Source organism: Prunus mume, linkage group LG2, assembly GCF_029339155.1.
Source record: "Prunus mume cultivar Tortuosa linkage group LG2, ASM2933915v1, whole genome shotgun sequence".
NCBI classification, from domain to species: Eukaryota; Viridiplantae; Streptophyta; class Magnoliopsida; order Rosales; family Rosaceae; genus Prunus; species Prunus mume.
The window spans coordinates 18,258,018-18,279,702 of record NC_142699.1 but is presented as its reverse complement, the minus strand read 5'-3'; the positions used below and the strand labels follow the sequence as shown (position 1 = coordinate 18,279,702).

At 36.8% G+C, this 21,685-nt stretch overlaps 4 protein-coding genes and 1 pseudogene across 5 annotated transcripts; 2 read left to right on the top strand and 3 right to left on the bottom strand.

The window, feature by feature from the left end:
- Positions 1–1,650: 1,650 nt before the first annotated feature.
- Positions 1,651–4,878, bottom strand: LOC103341456 (aluminum activated malate transporter family protein). The gene is made up of 6 exons (XM_008244978.2): positions 4,402–4,878; positions 4,113–4,250; positions 3,714–3,977; positions 3,452–3,588; positions 3,203–3,349; positions 1,651–2,709 (listed from the first exon to the last, which is right to left on the bottom strand). The coding sequence occupies exons 1-6, from the start codon at positions 4,769–4,771 to the stop codon at positions 2,050–2,052; spliced, it is 1,716 nt and encodes a 571-aa protein (XP_008243200.2). The 5' UTR covers positions 4,772–4,878; the 3' UTR covers positions 1,651–2,049.
- Positions 4,879–6,385: 1,507 nt separating this feature from the next.
- On the top strand, positions 6,386–10,289 carry LOC103341457 (KRR1 small subunit processome component homolog). The gene is given in 13 exon segments (XM_008244979.2): positions 6,386–6,668; positions 6,834–6,910; positions 6,994–7,072; positions 7,075–7,103; positions 7,325–7,393; positions 7,879–7,935; positions 8,097–8,135; positions 8,234–8,338; positions 8,470–8,552; positions 8,660–8,741; positions 9,461–9,604; positions 9,755–9,826; positions 9,987–10,289. Coding segments are annotated over 13 exon segments (1,137 nt in total). The 5' UTR covers positions 6,386–6,481; the 3' UTR covers positions 10,101–10,289.
- Positions 10,290–10,373: 84 nt separating this feature from the next.
- LOC103341458 (aluminum-activated malate transporter 9-like) lies at positions 10,374–13,129 on the bottom strand (annotated as a pseudogene). The gene is made up of 6 exons (XR_016123830.1): positions 12,364–13,129; positions 12,132–12,269; positions 11,759–12,028; positions 11,517–11,653; positions 11,272–11,418; positions 10,374–11,158 (listed from the first exon to the last, which is right to left on the bottom strand). The product of XR_016123830.1 is annotated as an aluminum-activated malate transporter 9-like (transcript).
- A 34-nt stretch (positions 13,130–13,163) lies between these two features.
- LOC103341461 (uncharacterized) lies at positions 13,164–14,993 on the bottom strand. The gene is made up of 5 exons (XM_008244982.2): positions 14,622–14,993; positions 14,438–14,531; positions 14,275–14,312; positions 14,029–14,164; positions 13,164–13,689 (listed from the first exon to the last, which is right to left on the bottom strand). The coding sequence occupies exons 1-5, from the start codon at positions 14,991–14,993 to the stop codon at positions 13,274–13,276; spliced, it is 1,056 nt and encodes a 351-aa protein (XP_008243204.2). The 3' UTR covers positions 13,164–13,273.
- A 132-nt stretch (positions 14,994–15,125) lies between these two features.
- AHP2 (Tat-binding protein 1(Tbp-1)-interacting protein (TBPIP)) lies at positions 15,126–16,993 on the top strand. Its single transcript, XM_008244981.2, has 6 exons — positions 15,126–15,262; positions 15,370–15,395; positions 15,788–16,055; positions 16,179–16,249; positions 16,355–16,543; positions 16,631–16,993. Exons 1-6 carry the CDS (start codon positions 15,235–15,237, stop codon positions 16,763–16,765), a joined length of 717 nt encoding a protein of 238 aa, XP_008243203.1. The 5' UTR covers positions 15,126–15,234; the 3' UTR covers positions 16,766–16,993.
- The last annotated feature ends 4,692 nt before the right edge of the window (positions 16,994–21,685 follow it).

The window sequence follows — 21,685 nt, the reverse complement described above, 5'->3', positions numbered from 1 at the left end:
TATCAAGTCCACCTATATCATAAAACTGAGATTAGTAACGTTATGTGATGGTGTGACCCAAACAGAAAAAATGCTTTTTAATATTATCATCTTATGTCTTATCAATCGCTTGGAACTTCAAAAATTACTCTTCATTTTTTCAAGGAGAGGGGGATGAAGAGGTACTCTTCATTTTTTAACAAGGAGAGGGGGAGGTGAAGAGGTAGGAAGTTTTTTTCCTTGTTTTCTTGTTTAAAATGGACATAGATTTTACTTCTTGGTAAAAATTGTGCTTTTATACTTCTCCTAAAATTATATTAATTATTCAAATTGAATAAACTCCAACAAAGATAATTATGTATTGAATAAATTCAAAGATAAAGAGATCACCACGGTAGAGACTTTAAATTGTAGCAATAAAAACAAATTGAAACTTTAAATAAATGGAAATAAAGAAAATTCTAAAAGATGCATGCATTAATGCAGCAATCTTGTTCCTTAATGTTTCTAGTTCTTGTGCTAAGTATATATATTCTTCTTGTGCATCACCCTCCATCTCCATTGCATCATCACTTTGTCAAAATGAATATCATCATGCCTCGATTACTATCTTCATCTTATCGAATGGATAGCTATGTCTCGTAAAATACATATTCAAAAGTGTGTTCGACTCCTAAGATCATACTTCTTGAACTGTTGGTTGAGTATACGGAAATCTAGAAGATGATACTTTCACCTTTATATGGTATACCCACTCATAATCCACAAGATAATATTTTCCTGTAACTAATAAGTATGTTTAATTTATTAATTTGAAGTTTTGATATACATATTTCTACCATTTGGGGGTTTGGGATAAAGCCGTAACAAAATACTCAAGTCCACCAAATATATCATAAAACATGATGTTTTGATCGGTATTCCTTTCCTGTATGGTACTTGATCTTCATGAGGTATTGAGGATGTACGCCATCTATAGTGCAATCCTACAAACAATGAAACATTTCAATAAATATTACTTTGTTCCTAAAACAAATGATAAATTGTTGTATCTAATTTTTACCTTAAAATGGGGCATATATCTTGAATCTCTCAATATACTCCCTTACTCAGGATCAATGGTTTTATTATGCCATAAGACTTATCAAGTAATTTACCGAAATATTATATTACAAGTATGGAACATTTGAATGAAGAAGAAGACGAAGAAAAATAAAGCCCATTGACAACCAATGGAGCCCTCGCAAACCAGTAGAAAAATAAAATAAAAAAATAAAAAAGCAAGAGCAGCACGTATATAAAAAGTTTGAGAGATTGAAGAGATTGAAGAATCTACCTTGTGAAAGAGATTGAGAGAGATTGAGAGAATGATTGTCTCCAAACTTGGGAGGCTACGTGAAGATGAACTTTGGTGTCTGTAGATTTGAGAGAAAGAGGATAGATTTCTAACCTAATAAGGGTATTTGTGGAATTGCAAAATTTCATTAAAGAGGTAGGAATTCTTGTCAAAAGACCTTGCTTTTAAAATAAGCGGGATATTTTATTTTTACAAACTGCTTAACAAGCGGGTTTTTGGAGAAAAAAAGCAATCTAAATGCGGAGGTGGAGAAGTTGGAACTCTTTCAGTCAAGCATATTGTTATTTTCACATTTATCGGCTTCAGGCTACTCCAAAAAAAAAAAAAATATTTATTCATGGCTTATTATAGACAACCGCATGATACTATGATAGCCAATGACAATGAGACAAATAAGGCATATGCATTTTTATGCTTGAAACGGATCCAAATTTCGTTTCCTTCTCCATCAATTGCTCATATAAGAATTTTTGTGATGAACCGGACTTCTGTGAAAATGGGGATTTCCCACCATGGCTTGCATCAAAGGGCATCAAATAAAGAGTTCAAAGCAGAGAACCTCACTCCCTGCCTTTGTACACCATTTTCAATACATCTGTAGAGCTAAACCGAAATCACTTCGTCAACTCGTTTGAGTTACCACCAGTGATGATGACCTCCAAATTCTTGGATCAAAATTATAACACATATCTAGCCAACTGATAAACACACTCTTAATTCTTCAACCGCAACCACCTTAATAGTCTGGTCCAAAACCCAACCACCTCCTCTTTGACTTCAAATGGGTCCACAGGATCCTTAAACTTGGCTTTCTCACTGAGCTCTTTAAATTCATCAACGAGATTCTGAAGCCTAGCCACAAACTCAATCAGAAGTGATGCAAACGTTGCCAAAGATAAGGAGCTGGCGCTTTCATAAACTTTTGATTCTTCTGGTTCCTGTTGCACAACATGCGCATTAAACGAAAGGCGCGGCCATGAAACTGGGTTTTTTAACAAGCTTTCCGAGGATATCCATTGTCGTATGGAAGGATCTGCACCCCCGCTAGGATTCTGAGGATCCCAGAATTCACTGAGAGAGTCAATCACCACCTGCTTATTTTCATTCTCTCTATCAACAAAATGCTGAGGTTCTTCATATTCCTTGGGCCGTACTTCAGGTGCCCATCTTTCTGAATTGACAAGAAGGTATGACTTTTCGTCTATCTTCATCTGCAACGCTTCTGCTGCTTCATGCACTTCAAAAAGTATGTCTTTCGGACTTAGTTTTTCCATCTTTTCCACTTTGCTTCCTAGCTCACGAAGTACTTTAGCACCTTCGTTACCAACTCTCTGAAGCTCCATGCCAAAAACCTGTCTCTTTTCTGGTGGTGCCTACAGAAACACATGCACGAAACCTGATTATGAAAACAGATAGGCCTGGAAAAGGGGATCATAAGTTATGGACTGGTAACCTAAGAAACACAGGATTAAGAAGACATCTGTGCTCTTAGAATTTTAAACGACTATAGGGACCTGTTGTTGCATGGTTCAGAATCTTTTCTTGTCTTTGCAAACAGAGAAATGGGATGTAAGGCTATTCTATGCAAAGCCAAAACAAAATTTTTAGAATCCCTTCTTCTTGAGTAGTGTAATTGGCATGACAAATCAAAATTATTTGGAGGGAACAGTACAAATCAAGTAAAACCAAGTTCAAGATTTAATGTTACAATAATCATAAGCTCATTTTATTTTCAAATGAATAGTATGAACCGTAAGATCCATCTCCTGGACTCATATGGAGATTCAGAATTTAATGTCGACATTTTTCTTCTTCTGCTATATACATTCAGCAAAGCCACAGTAAAAAAGAAAGATAAATATTTACCTGTATTTCTGAGAGTATGCATCCGTGCATTGCCATGACCATGAATGCACAATGCCTAAGTGAACCACCAACTTTGACATAGTGTCTCCAGGGATAATTGAATGACTTATAAGGGCCATGCGGTGGCTCCCATATTGCAAAGTCCAACTGCATAAACAGTGTTAAATTTGAGTAAGTTCAATCAATAATTCCTGACCTTATTTGGTTCAAATTTTGAAGAATAGAAGCAGAATTGTAATATCAGCACACCAGAGATTCCTCTTGGCTTGAAGATTGTACAGCCGATCTATAGCCACTATACAATGGGTCATCAGAAGCTTGGTAAGTGAGAATCTTTGAAGGAACTCTCTCATATTCAACACATTGCAGATATCCATTAACACAACCTATAACAGAACAAAACATGACACCTCAAGATCAATCTCGTAACTGCAATTGAGTATAAATCAAGATATATTTTTGGCAGATATCTCCAGGAGACAATCAAAATTAAAGACAAAAATGAACCGACCTTCCAAAGAAACAGCAACACCCCTGAAGTTTTTCACCACCAGCTTATGGAGATCCTCCCCTGCCCAGATGGGGTATATGAGTACATTTACACCCAAACATATGCCAGCACCGACTCCAATAAACAATAATCGATAAATTGCTGTTTGGACGAATGATGTAGTCCCGGACACCAGGACGATACAATAAGTCAACAAGAATACCCGAAATCCGTATTCATAAGACTTCATTGGCGGATAAAGCTTGGCATAACTAGCACAAAAACCTAATACCACAAAACCCAACAGTCAATTCAGAGAAAGGATTTATCATAAACAAAGAAAACCTGCAAGGTGCCAAATAGTAAAGAACCAAAAAATATTTCTCTACTGATATTGATCAATATCAACTAACTTAATACCTGCTATGAAAACACTGATTACAATAACAACCTCCTGGAGATCTCCTGCCCATACAGATACTTCTGCGATACCCAAAGCAAGCCCTCCAGCCGAAAACGTCCCCAAAGCACGATTAAAACCTTTGTTCAGGGTTGCACCTTTAACAACAAAATGACAATAAACTTTCCATTAAGCACACAAACAAACAAAAAAGGGATCAACTTTGTTTGATACTATTGCTTTTTTCTGTAACTTGAAAACTGAATTAGACAAACATAAGCTGATAAGCATGATGAGAAGAACTAATACCTACGCTGAATTCAAAGACGACAACAACTGTGAGAATTGCCCAGATGGAATACTGGCTAACATCTTTAAGGGGCTCCTTGAAAAATATGAGCAGCGATACAATTGACAGCGACATCCCCATCTTGACAGCAAAGACAGCTTTTCGAGGATCCGAGTGACCCATTTGATACAATTTGATAAAAGTATCCTGAAAACTCTTACAGAAATTGTTAAATCCATCAGAAACTGCTCGAAAACATCCACATTTAACATGATCATCGCCGGTTTCAGAACTGTTGAGGCCAAAATCCGAGTACCCTTTTCTCGATAGCAGCCTCTCCTTGCTTCTCTCGGCAAAACTGTGCCTAAAGGAACCAATTTTGGCCGCCATTTATTCGACACAGACAGAGATGAGATTGAAAGAGAAAAAAACTCAGAGTTTCAGAGAAACAAAATGTACACGAGGGGGATGATGAGTACGAGGAGACATTGACGCATTACCGTAAAAAAGGATAAAGCATTACTATGTGTTAGAAAAGACGGTGTCGTTTGGTCGTTAGGTAGTTTGGGCAGTTGAAAAAGTTTGGAGCTTGAGAGGTGGTTGAATGGGTGGTGCGACCGTGCGAGAGACGTGGAGAAAGTTATAGAACGCACGGAAAACAGATAAAAGACTGGGGACTGGTAGGAGAGTGAAGATTTTATGCTCTGCAGCCGTCCAGGTTCAGGCCCTCCACGTGTTACGACCCGGTTGGCTCTAGAATTGACATCAGAGGGTCTTATCATGTGCAGGAGGGTGTCGCTATCTACGGCTTACTCCGCATTTATTTATGTTTTTTTTTCTTCTTCTTATATCTCTCTCCTTTTACTAATCTCGCCAGGTGATGGCCAGATATGAAGATTTGATCACGAATTTTCTGTGAGATCTTGGAAAGGCTATACGAAAAAGAGAGAGTCTTTCTGCCCGTGCAAACCATAACTTGCTAAACGAAAAGAATAATTTATATTGTTATAAAAAAATGGTTAAGTTTATATTTTTTATGATTGGCAGTCACATGATCTATAAAGGCTCATTTATTTTAAACAATCATTGACAAAAAGATTTTTTTTTTTTAAATAACAAAAGTATCAGCAAAATCAACCATCCATACCAAAATTCAATCCATTGAACAAAATTGTTTTAATTTGTTCTGAAATTTTCACCAATCAACTATATCTATTTCAATTTCAATTTCAATTTCAATTTTTTTTTTAACTACTAGCGATATTCTAATGTAATATAATTTAAACTAAAGAGAGGAGGATTTGAACTCGAATGGATAATGAGAAGCACATTCACTCTAGCAAATTTGGTTAAGCTCATGTATGCATTTCAATTTCAATTCGAGGAGAAAATAGATAGAAAATTATGACGTTATAATCATACATAACTTAATTAGCTTTAATCTAGTGGTACATCTCTTTATAATATCTAAAATTCAAGTCTTATAATTACATTTCATAAAATAAAAAATTGTAATCATATTAAAAACACAAGGATATATATAGTTGGCTGAATTGGAGCCACGCCCTATAAGTGTGTTTCTTATATTAACGATTAGAGATTAGATGATTAAGTAAATTTAGGTTTTAGTAATAAAAAAAACTTTCACTTTTAGAAAAAGCCAAAACTTTTTCAAAAAAGACAGAAAAACCTATCAACTTTCAAATAAAAAACATACAAATGTAAATGATTCATTTGGAAATCAAAAAATAAATAAGGGCAATTTTGTTAATTTTGGCTTCTTTTAAAAAATTTCTCTCTCTTTTTACTTTTTCCAAAATCTCCCTAGGATTAAAGAGATTATTGAAAACAATTGGGTTAAAAAGTTATTATTTTAAGCCACAAGAATAACTTGCTACATAATGTTATTGTTTGGAGGGTAAAATAGATGTCTACGCTTATTTTATTGTTGTATTTTCCCAGCAAAATAAGAATAAGGGTCCTTTTCTTTCGTCACTACTTGGTTGTAGATAAAACGGGCCGACCCATGGGTTTTTAACTGGTTCACTCTCTATTACGTCTAGGGTTTCAAACACCGAAGCAAAACACGACACAGCGACGATGGAGAACAGCGAAAACGGCGGCGTCGAGCCCAAGCAAAATAACAAGGGCAAGCACCGCAAGCCAAAACCTTGGGATGACGACCCAAACATTGACCGCTGGAAGATTGAGAAGTTCGACCCTTCTTGGAACGAAGGTGGCATGCTTGAAGTCACCTCATTCTCCACGCTATTCCCTCAATACAGAGGTACCAGCTCTCTTCTTCTTGTTCCTCTTCCTTCTTTGTGCGTTTGGCTGCTTAGAAATTGTGGGAAAACAAATGTAAATTTTTTACTTTTTAAGTTTTAGTCGTGAGAGAAGTGCTTGAGATTTTGGGTCACGTTTGATGGGTTGCATTTGCATTGCCTTGCAGAAAAATATTTGCAGGAAGCCTGGCCTATAGTGAAATCTGCTTTGAAAGAGTATGGCATTTCATGTGAACTGAATCTGGTATGTGTCAGTAACTGTTGTTTGTTCAAACTCGTGTATGATTTGAAGTGCCTAATAAATTGTTGCATTTATAATGTGGTTAGGTTGAGGGTTCCATGACAGTCTCTACAACCAGAAAGACTAAGGACCCATATATTGTTGTCAAAGCTAGGGATCTTATCAAACTTTGTCAAGAAGTGTTCCTGCTCCTCAGGTACAAAGTCAGATTTCTTTATTGTGATTATATTTTTTTTCTGTAAATTAGTTTTTCTATAAGTTCAAATGGATTGTATTCTTATATACTTTATAAGTTCAGTCGATGTAATTCCTTTTCTCTGTTGAAAACTCCTTTTTTTCTTCTTCATGGAACTGATTTAAGGGCTGAGCTATTTTGTGTTAATTTTCTGATTCAAGTTCTCAACTTTTTGGTTTCAGGCAATAAAAGTACTGAATGATGAAATGCAATGTGACATCATCAAGATTAGTAACTTGGTGAGAAATAAGGTGTGTATTGCTTCAACTTCCTTTCATTTATTTGCATCAGGGGACTGTCAATTTTCTTAAAAACAGATCTAAGCCATTGACCTCCTATCAATTTTTACTTTTATTTTATTTTTTGGAAACCTTCTATGTAGTTCTAATGCAGGACCTTCTAGTTTGATGCCAAATACTAAGTTGTATTATAAAATTGTGGTGTAGAATTCTAAGTTGTAGTGTAGAGTTGTTGTCAAATGCTTCTGGATGATTTTCAAACCTATGTTTCCCTGTATTTGGGTACAATAGCTGGGCTACAAGATAGGAGGTACCCCTCCACTTTCCTCAAACTCCTCCATACCTTTGGGTTCAATCCCTACCCAATACCCCCTCTATTACTAGGGAAGAGGTAGGACTTGGCTACAACAATAAGTACTGACTGCGGAACTTTTGTAATGCTAAGATGTGCAAGAAATGACTTTTCAAGTTGCTCCAATCTCTTCCATTGAGTGCAGGAACGATTTATTAAACGGCGGCAACGTCTCATGGGCCCCAATTCGTCCACTTTAAAGGTGCATAAAGTGATTCAGATATCGTGTTTTACTGACTACTATCACCCAAGAAAAAGAAAAAGAAAAATTATAATGCACATATCTTTTATTACACATTCCATTAGGTGAATCTTTAAATCTTTGTGCTGTTTCTCTAATCTTACATTATAATTTGGATACAGGCACTTGAAATACTGACGGGCTGTTATATTCTGATCCAAGTAAGTTTTCTATTCCTTGTGATTTTGATTGCTGTTGCACATTTATATTTGAAGTGAAAGTATGGATTATAGATTTTAATTTTCTTGTAAATGGACAGGGAAACACTGTTTCTGCAATGGGTTCATTTAAACCATTAAAGCAAGTCAGGAAGATTGTGGAAGACTGCATGCAGAATGTAATGCATCCCATATTTCATATCAAGGTGAATATAGTTATATTGTGTGATTTTTTCAATATTGCTCTTTCACTTTACAAAGTTACTGTTTTTACCTGAAGATCTGTAAATGAATGTCTCTCTTAATTGCCTTTTATCTCTGCCCTCCTGGTAAACAGATTCTCATGGTGAGGAAAGAACTTGAAAAGGATCCAACACTGGCACATGAGAGCTGGGATAGATTTCTTCCGAAGTTTAAGAAGTATGACATCTATTTCATTTGTTTGTAATTCTGTGCATGCATAAATTGTAATAATTTTATTTTGAACTATTCTCTCTCTCTCTCTCTCTCTCTCTCTCTCTCTCCAGGAAAAATATTAACCAAAACAAGGTTAAGAGTAAAGAGAAGAGACCATATACACCTTACCCACCTCCTCCACAACCTAGTAAGGTGAGTGATTGCTACCAGACCCTTGTTTGTTTTATCCTCCTGCAAGGATTCTTTGTCCTGTTGTGTCTGCTTTTATCATGTTTGGTCCTGCTGCATCCTGTGGTTCTGCATGAAACTTTTATAAAGTTGCTATATTTCTGAATGAAGCATAATAAGGTTGCTATACTCCTAAATGAGCATAACAAATTGCTATGTTTCTGAAGCTACTTTGTCTATATGGATGGAGCATGTAATCTGCCTAAAAATATGAAAATCTCAGCAGTCCTTGTCATATTTAATGGTAGAGGCCTAATTTGTTGATATTTTTACAATTTTAGTTCTTGATTGTAGTCTGATTTGTTTGTATGTAAATATCCATTCTTTTTTCCTGATGTTCTTCATTTTCCAGGTAAATTTAAATTTGAATGGAAAATCCTTTTTGGTTGTCGGATGCATTTTGGCTGTTGCTTTTTTATCTCTGTTGAATAAAGACTTTCTTTAGAATCATTGGTTGTAGTGGGCCAGATAATTTATATAGGAATTTTTTTTTAAGGTTATTGATTTGTTTTGTATATGAAAAAAATGATTAGTCTTGGATTACTTGTTTTCTTCCTTTTCCCTTGATTGTTATCATTCTACTTGGAAGTCTTGGATTACTCACTCTTTATGAGGAGTTTTTCTATAATCAAATTGAAATATGTGAATAATATGTGCTTGCAATGTTATAAAACCTTTTTCAGATTGACATACAATTGCAAACTGGAGAATACTTTTTGAATGACAAAGTGAAATCAGCAAAGAAGTGGCAAGAGAGGCAAGAGAAGCAGACTGAAAAAACTGCAGAAAACAAGCGAAAAAGAGAAGCTGCTTTCATCCCTCCAAAGGTAGGGGACATATGAGTTCCACCTAGAAATTTATTTTTGTTTGTATCATGTGCTTTGAGGTTCTTATTATATCTTCCTAGTCAGGAGCATGGATTTTTAAATTATATCCTTCCTACAAGCTATTACTAATTTTCCTTTTTTCTGAATCAGGAGCCTGTAGTTCAGGATACCAAATCTGACGATGGTGGCAAAGACCTGGCTGCCATGGCCATATCTTTAAAGGTAAATTGAAATGAGCTATAGAACTCCATTATACATTCTGAAATTGGCATGACAGGCTGAAGGGTCACATTTTGATCCAAATAGAAAAACATGGGTCTCTTCTTGGTTTCTTTCTACCTTCCCTCTTTTTTGTTAATTGCATCAGCTGGTTGTTTTGCAGAAAAAGGCAAAAGAGCATGGAAGACAAAACTCGGCTGAGAATGTAAATGCAGAAGCATATATTGCGGAATCTGGAGAACCTTCCAAAAAGAAATCCAAGCGCAAGCATTCTTAGATATTTTGAATTGTGGGTTGTGATATGTTGCCTCATAGATGAGTGTTGGATGTGTATGATCTGATCAAACTTGACTCATATTTTTGTCTGTGCGTCCAGTATGTTATCATGTATGCAAGGCATTATCCAAACTTACAAATCAACGAGCAATTTTCAATGTAGTTAACGAACTGCATGAATGTTTTGGAATTAGGATCTTACATTTTCAAGATTGGAATTTTCTGCTATATAAAATAAGCATTCAGCCCAACTTCAATAACGTTTCCCATTAGGTTGAAGTAATAACGCAATCGAATGCCACAAGATTTTCAGAAGCTTCAACCAGTAATTGGAAGAATATGATGATGAAAATGGAAGCCAGTAGTTTGAATTAAACACCCAACCCATCTCAAGTTTTGTACCTGAAACACCAGATCTGCCCTACCAGGGCCAAATCCCAGATTTCTTTGTAGGCGGTGCACTAAGAACAGGCACCTTAAAGTCTGCTTTCTCCCCAAGTTCTTGGAAGGTGTCAACCACATTTTGGAGCCGGGCAACAAGCTCGATCAGAAGCGATGCAAATGTGGCCAAGGACAAGGCGCTTGCGCTTTCGTATGTTCTGCAATCATCTTCATTAATGACTCCATGGCCGCCAAATGAGAGAGGCAAGGGCCAAGATGCTTGATCCCTAAACATGTTGTCTGATGAAGCACTTTGTGGTGCACAAGGTGTGCATGCTGTTGTAACTGGCCTCAGGTCAAGCACAGTTTCACTTAAGGACTTAAAACCCAATTGCATATTATCATGTTCCTTAGCATCCAAAAGCCTTTGAGGGTCTTCTTCTAGCTCTTTAGGCCGTCTTCCAATTTCCCACCTCTCTGAGTTGACCAGAAGGTACGATTTTTGGTCTATCTTCTTCTGTAAATGCTTTGCTGCCTCGTGCACATCTTTGAGTATGTCGCCGGGGCCTAGCTTTTCCATCTTCTCTACTTTCTTTCCAAGTTCTCGCAAGACTTTTGCACCTTCTGCTCCTACCGCTGGAGCTCGCTACAAAAGACCTGCCTCTTTTCTGCTGGGGCCTGCATGCATGTACAAAATTACAAGCCAATAATCTTATAAAAAGCTTTGTTTTTGTTTTTTTTTTTACCAAAGAAAGAACTGGTTGAATATACAAAAACATAAACATAGTCACCTGTATTTCGGAAAGAATGCATCCGTGTAGAGCCATAACCATAAATGCACAATGCCTCAGTGCACCACTTAGTTTGACAAAATTTATCCAAGGATATTTCAACATTCTGTAACGCCCATGAGGTGGTTCCCAGATTGCAAAGCCCAACTGCACTTGTGGAAAACATGTAAAGTAATTAACAACTCCCCTGCTTCGGCGCTGGAAAAATCAAAACCCAAATCTTGTCCAAGTCGGACAAATCATACCAGAGTTTCTTCTTGGCTCGTAGATTCTACCACGGATCGGTAGCCCTTGTATAGCGGATCATCTGCAGCTTGGTATGTAAGAATTTTTGATGGAATCCTCTCATATCCAGTACACTTCAAGTACCCATTAACACAGCCTGAGCAGAAAAGTTGGATAAATTAATAGAGCAGAAGGCTAATTAGGAGTTGAAAATTTTCAGTGAAGACAAAGACATGCATGCAATGTTGAAACATATATATACCCTCTAATGAAGCCGCAACTCCCTTGAAATTTTTCACTACCAAGTTATGCAGATCCTCTCCTGACCATATGGGGTATATGCATATGTTCACAACCAAACAAACAGCAGCACCCACTGCAATAAGCACCAATCGAGTCGCAACTGCCTCATTATATTCCCTTGTTCTGTTCCCAGCAACCATGAGGATACAATATGTCAACACAAAAACCCGAAAGCCGTACTCATAGGGCTTCATTGTTGGGTACAGCTTCAAGTAAGATGCGAAAAATCCTGAAGGGGCTCAAAGAATCAGAGTTAGAAAAGTGGAAAAACCAAATATTTCAAAGGAGATTAAGTTTAAATATGGTTTTAGTTTGCAAATACTAGTACGAACCAACGATGAAAATGCTCATAACAATTACAACTTCTTCCAAGTTTGCAGCCAGCAAAGATAGCTCAGCAAAGCAGAAGGCAAGTATTCCAGCAAACAATGTTCCCAACCCACGATTGAATCCCTTAATGAAAGTCCCTCCTGCATGAAATAAAAAATAAGATTAATGTTACGTTAAAAAGAAAAACTAAAAGCCTGAACTGTGACGTTACATTTTGAAGTCAAATGTTTATACCTATGCTAAACTCGAACATCACAATGACCGTGAGGATAGCCCAGATTGAGTACTGACCAATGTCATGATATGATTTTTTCCAAAATATTAGCAGAGAAACAATGGACAAAGCCAGTCCCATTTTTATTGCAAAGATGACTTTCCTGGGATCAGAGCGGCCCATTTCCCATGCTTTACTAGCAAAGTCTAGTAAATCTTTCCAATACTTCATCAAATTGAAACATGTGCATCTGCTTTCTGCTTTGAAGCTGCCCAAAAGAGAATTTTCCATGCCGCAACAAACAGCAGAGCACTACAAATTAGCAAGCAAGAACTTGAAAACTAGAAGTGAGGAAAATAATAAACACAATTTATTGGTTTATATTTGGCAAAAAGAAAATGCTTCAGTGTTGAGAAAATAAATAAGAAGGAAAAATCTCACACCAGAGAGTGACTCATTATTGGAGCGAACTTCTTTATTCACAACTTGACAAAGCATTTTTTTGGTTAATATCTGACAAAAACAATATGGTAGCCCGGGCAAATATATTTGATTTCCCATTATTACTCTTATTCAATTTTATTTTCCATTTACTTTATTTAGGTAATTCTAGCATGCATGACTCTGCCTCTGGTGAAAAATAATGTATGGCAAAAATTGTTGGCCCCATGGCCTTTTACCCTTCAGAGAATAGAGGGGAAACTTCATTCCCCTGTCTTTCTGTTTGTACATTGTCTTCTTGTCCTGAGATGAATAGAGGAAGCTTCACATTTTCATGTCGTAGTACCATTTCTGGCACTGCCATCTTTGTCCTGGGATGAATAGAGGAAGCCTGATCTGCTCTTGAAATATAATAAAGTTACAGATCTACATTTAATCCACTGGAATATCAGTATATTGCTATTATTGTGCACAGTAACGAACGGGTAATTACAGTTCCTCATCCAGATTCAAACAAACAAGGTACGCAACTAAGCCAACCACTGGCACAAATCTAAGATAATTTACAATACCAATCTTACTGCTCTGAACATTTTGAAGATTTTCACCAATCAACCAAGGCTGGAAGACAGTGTAAAGACCAATATCCCAAATGAATGCATAAGCCAGCCTCTCTGATCCTAGATAACTTATCAAGAACTCCCATCTGTCTGAAATGCTCCCAAAGTTGCCGTCCATTCGGCCAAAAAGAGCCCATAATGCAGATATCAGACATATCGCTCCACCAACAAGTCCAACAATGGGAGCACCATTGGTCATCACAGACCCAAGTTGTGAGGGCTTGGTCGGAGTATAGTCTGACTCAGCCTCATTTAGCCGAATAGCCATGTAAGGTATTAAAAAAGCTGTTCACATCACATACGAAACAATCAGGACATAAGGTTGGTGGAAATGTAGCTGGAGTCTAAACCATGCTCATTACAAAGTAAACTTGAAATCATAGATTATCAAATTAAAGTGATTTTAGCCTACAATCACATATATAATTTGTCTTTCCTAGACAGTTGGGCAATGCATGATCTTGGTTGAGAAATTAACAAGATGATATGCCAAATTGTTGCTTTCTGTACATATTTTCTGCCTAGGCTATTGAAGGTAAAGACAGTTGCATTCGTGACCTACATGGTTAAGCTAATCCAACACTCACTCAATCCTCAAATACGAGAGTTTGGAAGAAAGCATACTATTTGTAAGAAACATCTGAAAGCCCCATAAGACGTCTAGAGACCCCTTGTATCTGTCCCTCTTACGATCCGTGAACAGCAAAGGAGCAAACATGAATGTCCACCCAATTACAAAGTTGAATAGCCCTTCTGACATCTAATACAAACACATAAACAGAAAAACAGTGGCCTATGATAATAAAAAAATGCTTAAATTATGAAACTTGGTAGTAAAAACCACTTTTACTTGGAATGACAAATTCTTACCGGGTGAAGAACTGGGGCATTAATCAAACCAGCAGTAACTACTCTGCCAAAAAGTTCATTTCAGAATTCATCAAGAGAAAAATTAATAAGAATTTTACCAGTATTTGTCTAGTAGAGCGGAACCCAGAAAAATCAATAACAAATATGACCCAGTTGAGCTTACCAGAGTTCAAAAGAGGCAAGATAAAGAAGAAATTCAGAGAGAGCCCCACAAGAGAATTCACTGTATCAGAACTTATGGCCCACACTGGGTCTCCCTGTTGTAATATGAAAAGCAAAAAACTTCATCAGCTAAGATTGTATATAAGAATGTTAGTCAAGTTAAAAAGAAGGCTACATTTACACACGGGAGCATATGGAAGGAGAAAAAGCCACAAAATGTAGACTGCCTCAGCAACCCACAGAACAATCTGAAGCAGTCTCTCTGAGCTATCATTCTCCTGTTGAACAGTGGTTGTGGGTTTTCGACGAGCCGAACGGCACACAAGTGTTTTCAATTTAGAGTCCCTCTTGTGGGTTGCGGGTGATTGTTGTGAAGGCCACTTTTGGAGGTCCAGTGCTGCAAAAACTGGCCTTTGTGTGAAAAAATGGGTCTTGGAACGAGGGCTGAAGGAGAGTTTGGTTGAGAAAATGGTGCGGTTGGTGCAGAGCAGAGGCTGAGATGTTGTGCTGCTGATGACGGCCATCGTTTCTGAGAACGAAACGACACTGCGTGGCATGCCTCACGACACCAAATTAACGAGTTGTTGTTTATGTAAATTCGGTATTTGATGCGGGGGTAAATTTGTCCAATCAAACGCTCGACATTTAAAGAGGCAGACGACGCCGTCCCGAAAATGGAAGCCCATTATTAGCCTACGAGTTTTAGGAGGCAAAGGCCTTTGTTTTCGTTCCATTTCAAAACGAAAGCAAAAGCTTTCAGAAGCTTCTTCCCGCCCTTTTCCGTACAGTTTCCGATCAATGGCTCCCAAATCCGATAGCACCGACGGTAACCAAATTCGTGAACGCTTCTTTTTTGTTGAGCTGATTTGATTTTCAATCTGGTTTTACTGAATGTTAAACGTCCTGTTGCTTTGGTTTGACGAAATATTGCAGCTATCGTTCTCAGATACTTGAATGAGGTAAAATCAAATTTCTTATCATTAATCGTCTGCATTTAGGTCTTATTACTTTCGTTTCTCCGATTATTATATACTTTCTCTGGATCGAATTATTTTTTTCTTATTGAATTGATGAAATGTCTATTTTTCCCTTCCGATTTTTTGGCTGTTTGGGAGGTGGGAAAATCGAATTTCTCATGATTGAGCTCAACTGAGCTTCCTCCGCAAGCCAATTGTGATTAATTTGCTTTTTCTTGTTGTTTGCCTCTGTTTCCCTATAGTTTTACTAGAAATAAAATAAGTTAAGAAATTTAAAAAGTTGTGCAGATATTTTCTAGGGAAACAAACAGAAGACACTAGGCACAGTATGTGCTCTCCCTAAAGCTCATGTAAACTTGTCTCTCTTTATCCAGCAAAATAGGCCACTGAATTCTCAAAATGTGGCGGATGCATTGCAAAAATACAACCTCAAAAAGGCAGCCATACAAAAAGCTCTGGATACTCTTGCTGATAATGGGAAGATTTCATTCAAGGAGTATGGTAAGCAGAAGGTATACCTTGCTCGGCAAGACCAATTCGACATTCCAAACAGTGAGGAGCTCAGCCGGATGAAGCAAGAAAATGAAAAACTGCAAGAACAGTTGGGTGAACAAAAGAGATCGATTAGCGAGGTTGAGGGAGGTACATGTTAAATTCTTTACTACATTTCATGTTTTCCAGAATTGAGTGCAGTCGACATTTTTTATTCTCGGTTTAAGACTTTGCCTTGTGAATTTGAATTGTCGTTTTGCACCGTTGTTGCAGAAATTAAAGCTTTGCAGTCAAATTTGACCCTGGAACAAATAAGGGAGAAAGAAGCCAAACTGACAAATGAGGTAAGCTAATTGGATATGTTTGACATTACATTAGTCAAAATATGTGTCTAGGAAAAAGAGGCTATGGAATATGGATGAAGTGTGGAGTTTTGAATTCTGTATTAGGTTAATGAAATGGAGGACAGATTGGAAAAATTGCGTGGAGGAGTTACCTTGGTCAAGCCAGAAGACCGCAAGGCAGTTGAGCAAATGGTCTATGAGAAAATAAGTCAATGGAGAAAGCGCAAAAGGATGTTCAAAGATCTGTGGGATTCTATTACTGAGAATTCACCTAAAGATGTCAAGGAATTTAAGGTTTGCCTATATGGGATCTTCTGTGTTCTTATGAACTTAGGCATTATGCTATGGTTTAGTTGTAAGTAGTCTGTTATGTTATTGCAGGAGGAGATCGGGCTTGAATATGATGACGATGTTGGTGTGAGTTTGCAGTCATATAGTGACCTGCTACAACGTGGCAAGAAGCGATCATCTGGTGACCTGCAACAACAGTGTGCAAAGCGGCCTCCACTCCAGTGAGTTTTTTTTCTGATGAAGCCATGCATAGTCAACGATTTGGAAATGAGTTTGCCTGGCTTTCGTAGCAAAGGATGATCTGCTTCAAATGTATGCAATGTATATTTTGCATGCTCTGGAGATTAATATTTAGGCTTACATAATGTATCCTCGTTGATAAATCGACAGTTTACTGATTTAACATGCTGAAACCTTTTACAAATTATAAATATGATACAATTTATCTAGCTCTATTGGTTTTTGAGACGAGTTATCGTGTCTAGCTCATACTTGCAATGATGTATGAGCCAATTCTGAAAGAGGACCTATCCTAAGCATGTACTTATACTTACCCAAGACACAAAGTCCTAGGCATGTATTATTTTGTATTATAAATTATAAATTATAAATTTATACCAAAATTAATATATAAAAATGTATATATATGCGTCATGATATATGCTTTCATATAAAGCAATGAGTTGAAATAAAAACACAATTAGGTTATGTTTTAGTATATGAGCCCAAGCCCATAAGAGAACCTTGTTAAAGTACCAGCCCATAAGTGAAACACAACGTTTCACTAACCCTATCCTCACCTTTTTTCAGACAAACCCCTCTTCTGCGTTCTCAACCGCCGCAGCCATTTCTGCTTTGGGTTCCATTCTTCAACTCCTCTTGGAAATGGTTTTCAAATTTCTATGATTTTGGGAGCCCAACTTGACCACTAACACCGTGATTTGGCCCAGCTTAGCCTAGAGTTATTGTACCTCACAAACAACTAGGATTCAACTCAATATGTTACCTAATTCAGCTGAAAATCTGATTAATTGCTAATTACAATTTACATTAAATTTGGAAAGATTATGTTCATTTCTCTCCATAAAATAGGGTTGTAATTAATGCACGTATTCATTTGCTTTTTCTAATTCGGGTTAGTGTTCTTGATTTGTTATTAAGTTTATTAGCTTATTATAATGTGATTCATGGTGGTGTTGTTCTATTAATTTCATTTCATGAAATAGGTTTGTATGAAAATTGTATTGGCATTTCCTAGACTCTCGCATAGGTTGGGATACTCTAAACTACTCTTATCGATAAACAAAAATTCCGGAAAAACAATTTTAAAAAAATATATTACCGTATCTAGGTAAAGAGTATCGCAGCACGGCTACATTATTTATAAATAAATAAAAAGAATTTAGAACCAGAACGTCGTGTGGCTATACCGGAGAGCATTGAACTTTTGCGAAATGTATTTTGATTTTGACAAAAGAAAATATGAGTATAGCCGTGCGCGTATACTAGTATGTTTTTAAATATTCGTATATATTTAAAGCGTATAGCCGACCGGCTATACTATTAAAATATACAAATATATTAAAAGCGTATAGCCGCACGGCTATACTCTTTAAATATATTTTTAAATATTCGTATATATTTAAATCGTATACTGGTGCGGCTATATTATTTAAATATATTAAAAGCATATAGCCGGGTTGGAGTTGCATATTAAATATATTTAAATATTCAAATATATTAAGAGCATCCACAATGAGCTCCCTAAACCACCCCCTCAAACAAATTTTAGGGAGGAATCTTAAAAATGCAACTTCAACCACACTCCCTATCCACCTCCTAAAATAGGAATTTCTCTAGGAGCTCCTAAATCTGAGGAAAGAGAAAGGACTCATAGTGGCTCCCTATAATTTAATGCTGCTTTATTTAATGAGTATTTTAAACATTTATTTAATGTTAACTATTTTTTATTTTATTTTTTAATAGAGATGAACCAATCAAAAAAGAGTTATAGCATTTATGACTTTCCAAATTAGAGAATATGGTTGGAGTTGAAATTTTTTAGAGAGCTCTTAAAATAGCTTTCTTATATTCTTAGCCAAATTTTAGCTAAGAAATAGAGAGCATCATTGTGGATGCTTTAAAAGTGTATAGCCGAACGGCGATACTCTTTAAATATTTGTATATATTTAAAGAGTATAGCCGCCCGGCTATACTATTCAAATATTCAAATATTTAAAAAAAAAATTAAAAACCGAGTATAGCCGCTTAACGTAAAACAGATAGTGGATTTGTTTCATCTTTTGTTGAATCTTTTTCATGGTTCGATAAACAGCTATACTATTTCTTTTAAGAAAAAAATAGCTGAGTAAAGTGTGGTGTAAGATACCATATTTATAAAAAAATGGAAATCCAGTATAGCCGGCTATACCATTTCTTCTAAAAATTTGGAAGGATAAAGTATAGCCAGGGGCTATACTTTAAATAGAATATTATCTCCCCATGATATTCTGGAGGTCGTTTGGGATCTGGATAGCCAAAATAGCCTTGGAGGTCCCTTGTTTCCATTTTAATTTGGCACCGACCTCTTGAAGAAAGATTGAAGAAGTGTTCCGTTAGGTTCGAATCAAATAATCCGATGCATGAAGGAAGAAGGAAAGACTAGAGAGGCGAGTTTTGAGGAAAACGCGTTTAAACACTGATTGTTTAATAACAAGCTCTGAATGGGCCTAAAAATGGTCCTCACTTATCTCTCATCTCTCCGCCTCCATCAAACCTCCCTCGTCGTCTCTCCTCTTTCTTGCCTCCATATCTCCTCTTGTCACCTTTGAAATAAATGAGCCCAGCACATAAAAAAAGTAACTCCTACGCGCCTACCCCTAACGATTTGGGTGAAAGAGCGGCGGTGTCCTCCCGCCAGCGCCTAGGCCCTTTTTCAAAACTTAGACGGTGCCTTCTCTCCTTATCTCCAAATTGTAATTCAGAATCGAAGGAGTTCAAGTTGAGGAAATTTTTCATTGCCCATGTAAAAGAACCCCAAATTGTGCTTTTACGCTTTTTCTCCTGGTGGAAAACTCTCAAAACCCTAACGTATAAATAACCGTCTCAATCCCCATCCGTCAAAAGTCCTTCAACTGGGCCCCATCTCTTTTAACCTTGAAGCTGCCGCCATTGTTACAAAGGGGAAATTGTTTAGGGTTCATTGGAGAAGAGGAGAAGAGGGTTGTTGTCAAAATCGAGGGTTCCTTCGATTTGTGGGGTGGTCATTCTTTGTAAAACTCTGAGGTGGAGTTTGAAATTGGAAGGTTTATATTTGCTAATTTTCATTGTGGGAAATTTCACAACTTCAAGTGGACCAGTTCAAACCCTATAAGATAGTGCCCAAAGTCAAAGGTAAGCATGTTTAAGATAAAATTTTCAGTCATTATTTTGATTGATAGAGTTGTTAGTGATGAAATTGTCAGTGATTGATATTTTGAGTCATTTTACCACCCAAATTTTCAGTCGTTGTTCTTGGTTGATACAGGGAAGGGGAGAAAAAGGATGTAGGTTTAATTTAATGATGAAATGTGTGAGCGTTCAAAATTCGTTGATACCTTTTTTGAGGAAGATTGATAGGGTGGAGAAGGAAAATGCAAATATTTCAAAAATATTGTGGGCTGCTATGTTGCTTTCGTGGTTGGTGGTGTTTGCCATGAAGATGTAGAACTTTGGCAGTATTTAATTTAATTTGAAATCCAATGTTAATGTAATGTAAGGCATTTTGGCAGTATGTTGCATGGTTAGTTAGTTTAAATTGTGAGTGCTAATTAATGTAAGACACTTTGGCAGTGTAATGTAATGTCATTTGGTGTAATGTAATGTAATGCTAGTTAAGTTTATTGGATATGTAATTCATGTTTATTTTGACATATTATGTTGATGGTTTGTTTAAATTGTGAGTATGCTTTATTTTGAATATTTTGTATATGTAGAAGTATTATGGAACGGTTTCTTGATAAGAGAAGAAGTCATCATCGGGTTAAAAAGCTAAAAAAGTAGGTTTTCGAATAATGGTGGATATGTAGCTTTTGGTAACATGCCAAAGTTTACTGGAATCTGGAAAGCAAGAGGCAAAGCCCAAAACTAGCAAGTGTCATTATAAGCACAAACCAAAACAGAAAATGGGTTGAGAAACCAAAACAGGTTCCAACCAAAATCAGGTTCCAAAAGCAGACCCAGGATTCCAAGAACAGGTTCCAAAAATGATAGACCAAAACAGGTTCCAAAACATATATCTTAGCAATATATGCACAAACCAAAACAGGTCCAAAACAGATCATAACAACCTCAGGAAATATGCACAAACCTAGAGGTTCCAAAATTGGTTCCAACCATAACATACATTAAATATTCAGGAATTAATCGACGCTTCAAATATTCAAACCATAACATACATCAAATACATTTAAATGTTCCAAAACAGTAACATACATTAACAGGTGGAGTATTAAAGTCCACAACATATCTAAAGATGCGGATTTGACAAAATGACTCCTCTGTTGCTTTCATCCTCTTCCGACGTTGTTGTACTCGAGATAAAGTTCAGGTAGTTTGAGAGCTTTGAAAAGCATCACTGCTTCAGATGGTTGGGATAAGAAGCAGCAACTTGAGATGCCTGGGATTGAGAAAAGTGCTTGCCACTTTCCTTTGCCTTAATTGCATACTCTGTTGTCCGCCACTTTGGTTCATAATAAGGCTAGAGAAGCTGCTACAAATTTGATGAATCAAGCTACACATATTGAAACTGTGGCAAACACTTACTGACCAATGTTCCTCTTCCGTAGGCTTTATGTTGGGATTTCTAGGCTAATAATCAAAGTCACAAGTCAGACAAGGTCTTGCTTTTCGTGGCCATGTAAATGTAAAGCAAGTAATTCTAAAAACCACATATTACTGGAGCTATTACAATGCCTTTCTCCAGATTGGCACACTGATGATAAAGGAGGCCATACCTAGAAGTTATATGGATTAGAATGCTCCGGGGAAGTGTAGGTTCTTCAAATTAGGCCTACCAGGCTGCTTGTGGTATTTCGGAGGGAGTAATGGAGGTAAATTAACCTTCATCCACTGAAACATCTTGGCTAGTCATAGGATTGGTTGATA